The sequence below is a fragment of the Sander vitreus genome, chromosome 23 (assembly GCF_031162955.1).
Source record: "Sander vitreus isolate 19-12246 chromosome 23, sanVit1, whole genome shotgun sequence".
NCBI lineage: Eukaryota > Metazoa > Chordata > Actinopteri > Perciformes > Percidae > Sander > Sander vitreus.
The window spans coordinates 17,808,400-17,820,879 of record NC_135877.1 but is presented as its reverse complement, the minus strand read 5'-3'; the positions used below and the strand labels follow the sequence as shown (position 1 = coordinate 17,820,879).

General features: G+C 39.3%; 1 protein-coding gene across 4 annotated transcripts in view; it reads right to left on the bottom strand.

The window, feature by feature from the left end:
* Positions 1–5,374: 5,374 nt before the first annotated feature.
* ppp1r12a (protein phosphatase 1, regulatory subunit 12A) overlaps positions 5,375–12,480 on the bottom strand; it is a 58,276-nt gene continuing 51,170 nt past the window's right edge. For all 4 annotated transcript variants that reach the window (XM_078281414.1, XM_078281416.1, XM_078281417.1 and 1 more), the window contains 2 exons: positions 12,046–12,096; positions 5,375–7,063 (listed from right to left, as the gene is read on the bottom strand). In XM_078281414.1, the coding sequence (XP_078137540.1) occupies positions 6,977–7,063; positions 12,046–12,096 (138 nt within the window). In that variant the 3' untranslated portion in view covers positions 5,375–6,976. The remainder of the gene's footprint in view (positions 7,064–12,045; positions 12,097–12,480) is intronic.

Genomic DNA, 12,480 nt, shown 5'->3' with positions numbered 1-12,480 from the left:
TCATTCCCCCCTTTCATTTCTTCAGCTGTCCTGTCAATAAAGGCCTAAAATGCCCCAAAAAGAATCTTAAAAAAAAAAAAAAATTGTAACAATGTAACTAAACTTATGAGCACTTAAAGTGCTCATATTATGCTCATTTTCAGGTTCATAATTGTATTTAGAGGTTGTACCAGAATATGTTTAATTTTCAAAAAACACCATATATTTGTTGTACTGCTCATTTCTGCAGCTCCTCTTTTCACCCTGTGTGTTGAGCTCTCTGTTTTAGCTACAAAGTGAGACATCTCACTTCTGTTCCATCTTTGTTGGGAGTCGCACATGCGCAGTACCTAGGTAAGTACTACTAGCCAGTCAGAAGCAGAGTATGAGGGCGTGCCACACTAGCAGCTAGGTGAGCATTATAACGTGTGTTACAAAGTGACGCACGTTTGTCCCGGAAGTAAAGGCTGGACTACAATAGAGCTGTTTGGAGCAGTTTGTGAACAGTGTTTTCTGTTGGAGATGGTAAGTCCCTTTGGGGTGGACTTTGGGCTTTGTAAACCTAGAACATGCACAAAAAAGATATATAACACGATAAAGGAAGGGGAGAAAAGCCAAAAAGCATAATATGAGCACTTTAACACAGTACATAAAACCCTTTACATGTGACATTCACATTCATTTAGCTAAAAGTATTACTCTGCTGTCTAATGAGGCCCACAGCCCTTATGTTCCTCATTGTTCTACAGATCCAGTCCTCTGTCCAGCTCACAGGTTTGTCCATTATCCCCTCTGTGCCCTCCAACAGATCCTAGTACCGTCCCAGTGCCATCTGCAGGGTGCCATCTGTTGATGATGGTGGCGTGATGGTGGGTCACTGTGCCAACCTCCTCCCCTAGCTTTGTGATGCTCAGTCGGCTGAGTTGGCACACTGCAAAAAAGTTCTCCCAGTCTTTTAAACCCATTTGTGTCCTGCTTAACTCAACTCAGCCTACGAAGCCACTTGGTGCTTCACATTAAAACCTATAGACAATCTTAACACAGCCGAAACTGCAATGGAAACAACATAATCAAAGATTTGTTCCCTTTTGTTTTAGGAAAATAAGACATTAAAGGCCCAGTCCTTCATTTTTATGACCATACAAATTTGAGCTTAATTTGTAAATACAGTTGTAGAATTTTCTTTTTGCATTTTTGTGCTACTCATCTAATTGAGAATATAGGCATATTCTATGGCAGTGTTTACAAAGAAATACTGATGTAAACAAACATTTAACAGCAGAAAACATCAGACTTTGTTGTTGTCTAGTGTTAGTCTCTGTATTTAAAGATTGTTAGTGATAGCTGGATAACATTTTTAAACTTTTGTCAACTTTAGTTTACATTTAGAGCATGGATTTTGCCTTTAAGACTACATGACTTGTAAAGGTTGCTGATTATTATCTTTTTTTTTGTAGTGCAGCCCTCAGTGGGCAGATCAGCTTAATGAAATTCCTTCATAATTACCATAATTGTCATTGTAAATTCCCACAACTGATGGTAACGTCCTCCAGTAACAGCAAATATGGGAAGCTGGATTCATAACCGTTGATTCATTAGTGTATCATTTAGCACTACAGTCATCTGTCCTCTCCTTGCATAACCTTTTGAATGTTCCCATGATACATGCAGGATATTTCTGCAGCTGCTGACACCACAGTCAAAGAGAAAGAGACGTTTCCATGTCCTCTGTTCTAGATGCATCCTCACCGGTGCTGCATTATGTTGTCTGTATGTTTGTCTTTGTTTCAGTGACAGACTCGAGCTGTCACTTCATCGGGACACCTCGATTTGTCATGGTCTGTCAGTGGAGAGAATCCCCCGCTGCCGTTTGTTGGTTTTTTTGCTCATCCAGTGTGTCTAAGAATCGTGTGTGTTGGGGGGGTTAAAAATTGCAATTGGGGAGGTTTGTTTGGCTTGCTGCACTTTACGGTAGAGAAGAGAGGGAGATTAGGCCATGGTGGAAATAAAATGAGTAGGAGAGAAAGGGTGCGAGTGTCTCGGTGTGTGACAGCAGTTGCCAAGATCTAATTCCTTCTTTATGGATGATTTCCAACCTAGAGACTCACAGCACGTCATCTCATTGGTGGAGCTGCTGTCAGGAATCAAAGAGACCAGCCAGCAATCATGAGGATTTTCTTTTAGGTCTCTAAAGCTTATTACTGGTCACATTTCCATGACACTTAAAGGGCCATATCCGTGTTTTCTATAGGTTTTATCCAAACTGACAAATACTTTACGTTTGTTGACAAAGAGTATAGTTGACATGTGGAAGTGCTGCAACTGAATGAGCTCAAGTGTAGATGAAAGCCTGCCGAGCAACATTTATCATCTACAACAGGTGTGAAATAAAAGTGCAGAATAAACATCACAACACACACATTGCGGTGTAATATAGATATAATAGCTCTTTGCCTTTGAGTCAGCATTAATTCAAACCATTTGTTACTATGACATGGGGTCACTTTTAAGGCCAGGAATCTGTCTACGAGTATTTTTTTTTCTTTCTCTCCCTTCTGTCAAGGTCCTGATGAAGACATTCTGCTCGGTATGGTTGAGGAAGCATGTCCGTGTCACAGTAGAGACACAAACCAGACTTCCTAACCACGTGCTGAGGCAATGGAAAAACAGAAAAGACACTTTTCTTTGCATGACTCGGAGCAATTATAGCAGATACCACTGCTTAATCCAATAAAGATTGGAGCCCTTCATCGCAGATCTAAAGAGCAAGTCACACCCAGTGAGCTATTATTGACGAAACATGCCAAAACTAGAGCTTACAGTCAAGTTGGTTCCATGATCACTGTCATATAAATCACATAGAGAGGAGTCGGTCTTATTCTGTGGTGGAAGTTGCAGCAAATGCTCACATACTGTGTGTACACATGGGATTACAATAGAGCAGTGTTTCTCAAATGGGGGTATGTGTGCCCCTAGGGGTACTTTGGAGGACTGCAGGGGGGTACGTGAGATATTTAACAAAATGTTTAATAGTTACAAGGCTGTTGTCCAGAACATTGTTCCTCTTTATGTGGACTTGTTTTTTTTCCTACCAAAAATGTGACATTTGTGTCGCCTTCTTTGGACCTATTCCTGCCTTCCTTCCTTCTACTTTTTACAAGTTCCTCGCTTTTTTCGAAGTTATGTCACTGTTTTTGAAGTTTTTGATACCATTTTCGACCTAGTCTTGCCTTGCTTCCTTCCTTCTTTCTACCATATTTTTCCAAGGTTTTGTCTTTTTTACAGTTTTTGTCTCCTTTTCTCATCAGCATTTAAATGTTTTTTCAGGTACAAGGCTGTTTAGTAAATCTATCGCTGACAGCGATGTACCGTTCCTCTTTATAAAGACTTTTTTTTCAACCAAAAATGATTAGCGCTGATCAGGGGGTACTTGGCTTAAAGAAACAATTCAAAAGGGGTACATTATTGAAAAAAGTTTGAGAACCACTGCAATGGAGCACAGTGAAGCGTTGCAGATTCATGAGTATGAATGCTACGTACTGTATCTGTAGGGATTTTAAGGGAGACCGGTCAGCATTTTACTGTTAATGCAGAGCTGCAAATTAGCAGTTAAGAGACAGTTACTCCTGTTACTGGAAAAGCAGAGGAGGTATGCTGATTTTAAGATCTTGAAGTCAAGACATTTATAATGTGCAGCTGATGATATAGCTGGATAGGACTCCTTAATCTGCATATGGATGTGAGTGTTTCAGTATCCAGTATTACATTCATACATATCCAGAACTGAGTACCAACTAGCTGACAGAAATCCCTCCACTAATAGTAAACTAATGTTACCTGCAAAGCTGTGCACCATCTACTGGTATGATGGGGGAGCAACAGTGAAATGGCTGTCTACTCCCCGTTAGAGACACAGCAGGTATATTTGAAGTACTGAAGACGTGCGGTTTAAATTTGAATCATTTTCATAGGAATGCATGCCTGGTTATAAGCTAACAATGGCCTTAAAATACCATTAAAGGCCTTATCACTGGAAACCGTCTTATTTGGAACTACTTTCTACCAAAACAATAGCCCCTATGAAAACAATTCACAGTGAGGTTTATTTATGCAGAGTAACAAGAACATTGTTTTGAGAAAAAGATTTTGCGGTTAATTAATTTAAACGCAACACGTATTTCCTCCCAGTGCATCGGGGTGGAGGTAGAGATGATTTTTTGGGAGAAGTGTCCTGGCCAAGAAAGGGAGCAATGACAAGTTACTGACAAACATCACAAGACAAGATACGGTAACACTTTACTTGAAGGTATCGGCATAATTGTGACATGACACTGTCATGACCGTGTCATAAACGTTATAAACAAAGTCAAACGTTTACAGCTTCTGTCATTAAGTGTCATTCTGTTTTTGTCATGACAAGTTGACATTGTTTGGGGTGTCTTGATTATGACAACTTGACATTAATCAAAGTGACATTACCAGAAGTTGTCTTGGTCATGACAACTTGACATTACATTTCTTTGGAGTGTCCTTATTAAGACAACTTGACATTAAACAGGATGACATTATGTCAAGTTGTCATGACAAAGACATCCTCTGGTAATGTCATCCTGGTTAATGTCAAGTTGTCATGACAAAGACATCCCAAACAAATTTAATGTCAACTTGTCATGACCAAGACAACTTCTGGTAATGTCACTTTGATTAATGTCAAGTTGTCATAATCAAGACACCCCAAACAATGTCAACTTGTCATGACAAAAACAGAATGACACTTAATGACAGAAGTCGTAAACGTTTATGACTTTGTTTATAATGTTTATGACACGGTCATGACCGTGTCATGTCATAGTTATGACAGTGTCATGTCACGATTATGTCAATACCTTCAAGTAAAGTGTTACCCAAGATACTATAAAATATGCCAATTGTCACAACACTCATATTTAAATGTGATTAGAAAATCCTAAATAAACTCTTATAAAATTGCAAAGTAATATAATTAAAACCCAAACGGCACCTTTTAACAACCAAAGAACAATCCAAAACAATAAAACAGATTCTAAAATCCCCCCAAAACACAGGATATCTCAGCCCTAAGTGTTTCTTTCTTCAAAAATTTGGGAGAACCACTTTGAGAGCCATTTATATCAATCAAATGAAATCAGCGGAGATAGGATTATAGAAAACCATTTAAATAATCAGACGTGGGAACTTTACAATGTACAAGTTTATTTTTAATGAACTCTTCAGTGGTTGGTAGTCACAGCACAGCTTGCATGTATTAAGCCACACACCTATTTTACAAGATGACGGGAATGAAATAAAATAAAGAAAAATCCCAAAAAAAAAAGTCTAAACCAGAGTAAATGGGCATCAGTTCATCTGCAGCGACTTTTTAAACTCGTTACTAAAATATCCTTAAAAGGCCACTGAAATGCATAAAATGTTTTCAGATGCATGGAATATTTGATGGTGGCGATTTTGCTTTAACCTGACATCAAGACTCCTGACATGGCATTGACAGTGCATGTAGACATTGTAAAAAGGACTGGGTTAGAGATACCTAAGATATTCTTTTTAGTGACAACACCTTTGCTATAATACTACAGCTTTAAAAAAAAAAAAAAAAAAAGAAAAAGAAAAAAAAGGAAAGAAATGGAGACAAAATTAACAGCACTCTTCCAAGATACTGAATACAATGAAAGTGAAATGTAGTGAAGCGATTATTATTATTTATTTTTTTAAATCTCACAATTATGTGAACACTTATTTTAAACTGGAAAAAAAAAGGAAGCACTGAACACTGCCAGCCGTCCCGTGTAAGAGAGAGGCTCTACTGTATTGTATTCAATGTCTTCAGACTATAAAAGAAAAAAATAATTAAAAACACACCTTTTTGTCCTCTGGAATTTTTATACTTTTAATAGTAACAGACGGGAACCATAAATGCATGCCATGTGCTGGTCTCAAACAAATACATACAGGTATATACAGCATCACTCAGTACCTGCTAAAACAAAGTGAGAAATAGTATAAACTGACTACACTACAAACTTAAAACAAAAAAAGAGGAGGAAGGTGAGCGATGGAAGCAGTGGAAGAGTGAAAAATCCTACTTGTGATGGACTCGTCATTAAAGCATAAAAAAAAGAAAAAAAAGAAATGCATATTGCACATACAGTGAAAGCTTAAATTCCACCAGGTCTGCCTCGTTTTGCTAAAGCGAGAATTCAAAAGTTTCCCTCTTGGAGGAAGACACACAGAGGTAACAAAAATGGGGTTAGAGCGGCGAGTGTGTGCATTGGAGATCTGTGTGGAGAAATTAGGGGCCACGAGGAGATGATATAGAGCAGAAGTGGCACTTTGAGGGGTTAAAAAAAAAAAAAGGAGAGCGGAAACTGCACAGCACACAACACTAACACAGGGAGAGGAAACAAAAAAGGAAAGAAAAATACATCAGAGATTGTGGCACAAATAAAATCAGGTGTTGGATAATATCTGTTCTTCAGTGATAGCTGAGAGAGAGAGAGAGAGAGAGAGAGAGAGAGAGAGAGAGAGAGAGAGAGAGAGAGAGAGAGAGAGCGCTGCAAGTGTTTTTTCCTTTTTCTCTTTATGTACAACTAAGGCTTATTGGTTAAATAGTTTTCAGGCTTTCCCCGCCCACAATGCTTTTACATGCTCATCACACAACCCTTTCTTCCGTTTGCTCTGTAAACTCAAGTAGTTCTATCAGGACAGCAACCACACAATCAAGTGGATAATAGTCGAGGAGGTGGCGCAGAGGGTAGATGGATGGATGGATGGATGCTGCAGTGGTGGTGGAGGAGCAAAAAGGGAGATAAAGAGCTGGGAGGAGATAAAGGGGGAAAAAAAAGGAGTCTCGTCTCTGATGTCTGTTGCAATTAATATCTAAATGTGCAATTCCATTAGTCACTGCCATGGGGGACTACAGAAGATGGGGCGGGGGGTGGTACTGGGGGGGGGGGGGTCTGTTCTACTTGGAAAGCTTGCTAATGACTCGAATGAGTGCTCCGTTCTCGTCCTTTAGTCTCTGGTTGTCTGCTTTCAAGTCTGGGAGCATCTGAAAAGGGAATAAAAAAGGAAAACGGGGATGGAGAGAGAGACACAGAGAGAGAGAAGGCTTAGACAAGTCTTGACACATACACTGCTGTTGTTAAACCAGTCAGGCCAGTTTTACAAACTGTTAATTGCAGCCTGTGTAAGCAATCTTGGAGTCACACAGCACCACTCATGTTTTGTTTTCTCCTTAAAAAAATAAAATAAAATAAAATAACTTCCTTGTTCAAGTCAAAAGAGAGAGAGAAGTGAAAGCGGGCACACTACAGGCCAAAGGTCCTGAGAAAGCCATGCAGAATCTGAACAGCTGCTCACCGGCAGCCACAAAAAAAAAATAAATAAATAAATATATATATATATATACACATATACACACACACACACACACACACACACCAGAGACAAAAAAGTCACTTTTATTTGATCTAGTGCATACAAAATTGATCACTGTATGGTATTCTACATCCTACAGAGCCCAGCAGGTGTCAGGAACTGATTTAGTTTTTTTTTGTACAAATGAGGAAATGATGCTCTTGAAAACACTGTCACGTTACGGTAACGGCAGAACTTTAAGTTACAGGTTGCTGTGGCTACTTAAGATGTTAGCGGAGGGATAGCAGCTGTTGTTTTGGTATTGAGTTGCCTAGAAATACTGAATAAATGCCATTATATACATATAATTATGTTATCACTTTTAATACAGTTCCCCTCATTCCCTCAACATTCGATTGTACAGCTGTGATGCTACATTGGATGTTGTTTCAGCAATACTGGTTTGGTTAGGTGCACACACTTCATACCACTGTGTAGCCTCAGTGCTGCCGCTGCCTTTTATTAAATAATTATTATTTTTTATTATTATTATTATTCAATTCTTACACTGCACTGTAACTTTCATTTTTGTATTTTACTCCTGTCTTACTCTATTTTAGCTGTTTTTATTTTCTATTCTCTTGCCTCTTTGATGACCGAATTCATGTTTTTGGGTTGTATTTAGATGTCCTTTGGTAGTGCGTTTCTTTTGCACTTTGTCACCATGCTTTAGATTTTTTGTGTAAAGTCCTTTGAATTGTCTTGTTGCTGAATTGCGTTTTTATATATATATATATATATATATATATCTTGCCTTGAATTTGGATAGAGAACCTTGGATGTACTTTAGATTTAACATGTTCCCCAACATTAGGACATATGGCAAGATAAGATTGATTCCCAGGAGGACGTGAGTGCATATTAATGAGATTGTTTAATGTTCTGTTAATTTGTGTAATTAATTATTCATTTAAGAGTATGACTTAAATTATTTAACAGCTGAATGTATTCCCCCCTCATGACACCTGCCGGGTTCCATAGTATCCAAGGTAATGCTCCATTTTGTCTGACAGGCAGACAACAACCTATTTTTGGATGTTTATTGTGAGCTACGATAGGGGATTTTTTGCATACACAGTATCAGTTTCTGGCATAATTGAACACGTCTGATTTGGGGGCTTGAATTTGAGTTTGCCAGATTGCTGCATGACACTGTAAACTAAAATATTTCCAATATAAACACAATGGCTACTGAAAATTCACCCATTTGGGTAGCGGCATGTCTTTAACTCCACTCGATGATTACAGATATTCCTATGTTAGCTAGAGTTTGACTCTTCTTTAATAAATAAAATGTACAGATACTGTGGTGGTGAAAACTTTAAGTAGAAAATCATGTTCTACAACACTGACACTCCAACAAGAGATTTCAGTCCACTTAAAAACAAACTCATTTATTGATTACAGATGACGATCAACTGCTAGAGAGAACATTCGATAATGTTCTGAAGTATAGCAAGTTACTTTATACTTGAAATTGATCAGGCACAATGCTAACCACTGCTGTCGGCCCATGCAGCTGATTTTAAAGGTCCCATATCATGCTCATTTTCAGGTTAATACTTGTATTTTGGATTAATACTAGAACATGTTTACATGCTTTAATGTTGGGGGAAAAAAAATGTCTCTCTATCCATCCATCCATCCATCCATCCATCCATCCATCCACCCACCCACCCACACTTAGTCATTGTCTGAAATGCTCTGTTGTAGCACCTGTCTCTTTAAGCCCCCCTCCCCAAAAAGCCCAGTCTGCTCTGATTGGTCAGCGTTTCCAGGTCTTCTGCGCTCTCGGAGATTCTGCACCGTCATTGCAGCTGGGGAATGACTGTAACAGCATTTATATATATATATGTGTATAGTAGTATATATATATATATATATATATAGTTGTTGACATTAAAACTGTACAGAAGTCCTGACGGCTTATTTAAAGACATGGTTTCTAAGTACGGGCTGGATTGAGCGTTTTGATACTTTAATAGTATTTATATAGCACCTTGACACTGTCACTTTTTACAATATGGGACCTTTGATATTCGTTGAAGTCATCTGTCAAATTCAAATTTGGAGAGTAAAGAGGGGGAAAGAAAAAGTTTCAGACTCTGAAGATTCGGGCCAAACATGTTGATGCCAAAAAAGGAAGCCACTTCATGCAAAGAAGCCAGAACAAGCCAAACTGAACACCTGAGCTCCCTCTGATGGAAGCATCACAACTAGAAACTACAAAGGGGACACTTTCCTTTACAGTACTTGATGTGTTAATACTTTTAACTTTGGAGTAAATTTAGACATCTGCCACACCTTAAATGACTCAACTGAGCGGTTTCTCCACCCATTATAAACATGTTAGTTAGTTTGACATATTTGGGATGTGTTCCTAAGTTGCAATGTGTTGAAATCGCCTTCCAGTTGTGTACTGTAAAAGGAGAGCGTCCTGTTGTAAGAACTAAAAAATAAAAAATAAAGACACCCTCCCCAATCTGAAAACCAAAAGCTCTGGGGAGGCAGAGGGGGGTGACAAGGGGAGTTTACAAAACCAGTGGTGGTGGGGCGGCTGGACACCTGCCTGTCTATGGGTGCGGGCAGAGCACGAATGAAGCATGAGAAGAATGGGGTTGGGAAGGGGGAAGGTGAGGAAGAAGAAGGAGAGGAGGAGTAGGTGGAGATGGCGGTGGACAGACGGACGTGGCTTAGAGGTCGACGGCGGGCAGCTGGCTGCAGGCGGACTGCGAGAGCTTTGCCAACACGCGGGACAGGGCCCGGTTCTCTGCCTGCAGCCGCTCCTTAATCTGCCGCAGGGCCTGAACCTGCTTTACCTGGGGGAGGTTCTGCAGGGGGGGGAAAACAACAACCACAACACAGGAAAACAAAAAAAGAGAGAGAGAGAGAGAGAGAGAGAGAGAGAGAGAGAGAGAGAGAGAGAGAGAGAGAGAGAGAGAGAGAGAGAGAGAACAGAAGGACAGAGTGAAAGGCCGGCAGAAGGGGAAAAGAAACAAATTAGGAGAGAAAGGTTTCATGAAAAACAGGACAATATAAATTAATAGAGAAGAGGGGCCGAGAGAAGGAGAAAGGGAAAACAGAAAAGGAAGATTGTTAGAAAATGGGGACAGATTTTGGAAACCGAAGGAATGATTAAGAGCTTTCCGGTTCAGCATGATGCTTGTAGATAGAATGGAAAAGTGACACTGATAAGATCAGCCAGCTGCCTAAAAATAAACACACTTCATTATCACAGAGATGGGAACAACACTTGCTTACTAGAATTTAATAGATTTTTTCCCCCTCTCCTCCTAAAATCAGTTTTCAAGAAAAAGAACATTTAATTGGCCGTGTCGATAAAAGATGTCCACATAGATTACAACAGCTGACCTGAACGGTGCCCTGACCAGAATAAGAGATGCACATTTAGGAGTCCAACATGAGGACAGAGGTAACGTACCGTATTGGGCAGAATATAAAACAGTTCTGAAAGTTGCATTTGCAAGACTGGAGGTTGTATTACACTTGAGGACTTAAAACATTCAAAACATCAGATAGATATTCATTTTGAAGACCCATCAGGTTTTTTTTGGTAGCTATAATGTTGCTAGTTTAGTGATTTTCTTGAAATCTATAGTCTTTTAGAGTAAGTCAGCCCGAGAAGTGTTAGTTTAAGCCTCGAGAGGAGTTTTCTGACAGTTCGCGTAAGCTGCCATGGAGGAAAGATCGAGAAAGAGTTGAAAGTGGCTTTAATGCAGAAACAAACCGAAAAATCTTCCGCAGCTAAGAGTTATCATCATGTCATGAGTCAGAAAAATCATTCTAACCGATTCAACAGCCTGACAGGAGAGTGTGCTAGTATGAGACCGATAGACAAGCGACACAAATGTATGATTTATGTTCGTTCTGCTGTAATACAAGTATTTCATGTTTTACTTTTACAAGGGAAAAAGCGGATGAGGATTGTCTCACGGTTACTTTTTCGACTGGAGTCGTTTGTACTGTAGAGTCGTCTTATATTCGGGCCAATATTAATGGTTCAAAATGGACATGATTAGGGCTGGGTATCGGTACTCGATAGCTTTAGGGTATCAACCGCAATAACAAAGTACCAAGTAGTATTGTGGTTGTATCCTGTTTTTGTAGTTTAGCCTATCATTCCTGTTGTAATAATAAAATTGCACTTCAGATGTTAATTGCTGAGATCTGGTAATAAGCTAAAAAGACACACAAGTAGTTTTGGTTGTACCACAAAATAAAGTGGATTTGAATAATCTGTTGATTTGTTCACCACCTGTTTGATTGTCTGACAGCTCCTGTTCCCAGATGCTCCCATCGAAGTAATGGCCAAATCCATGAAAATAACACCCAAGGTGTAATAAATCCATATTATCTTTTAAGAATCATGGCATTTGAAAAGGACTCACCACTCCTATTAAACCCCCAAAAAAGTGAGTGAGCCAGATTTATATATAAAGGGACACTCAGACTTAAATGACAGCTGTTAGCACTACGTTGGAACTCACAAGTACCACCTACACACTAGCTGCAATCTTGACTCCATTAATGGAAATCTTCTACGGTACACAAACACAAAATGTAATGCATGTGTGTGACTGCGTGTGGTGGTACCTTAAGTTCCTCCTCCATCTCAGAAATCTTCCTTTCTAGAGCTCTTCTTTCCTGTGGGGTGGAAGGAAAGCATGTTAACTCGGGACTTGCACATTTCATAAAAACAATTAGCAGAAAGCACACTGTAGTGCAGGCTCTACACACACTGCATAAAATAAGGTGTAGAAGATGCTTGAAACGCACTCGTGAGGTGACTGCAAGCAACGGCCAGTTCAGACTTGCATACTCAGTGATGTAAACATAATTTATATGTAAGGATATCCGAAGAGAATGAGTCATGAAAATGGGGACGTAGATGTTTAGAGGTTGTGTTGGATGTTAACGAAAGGACTCTTGGAGAGTGGGGTCAGAATGTCTTTTTTGAACAGAGAAAAAAAAAGGCATTCTTGTATTATAAAAAAGTTGTGACGACAAATGGAGAATGGTCTTAAATGT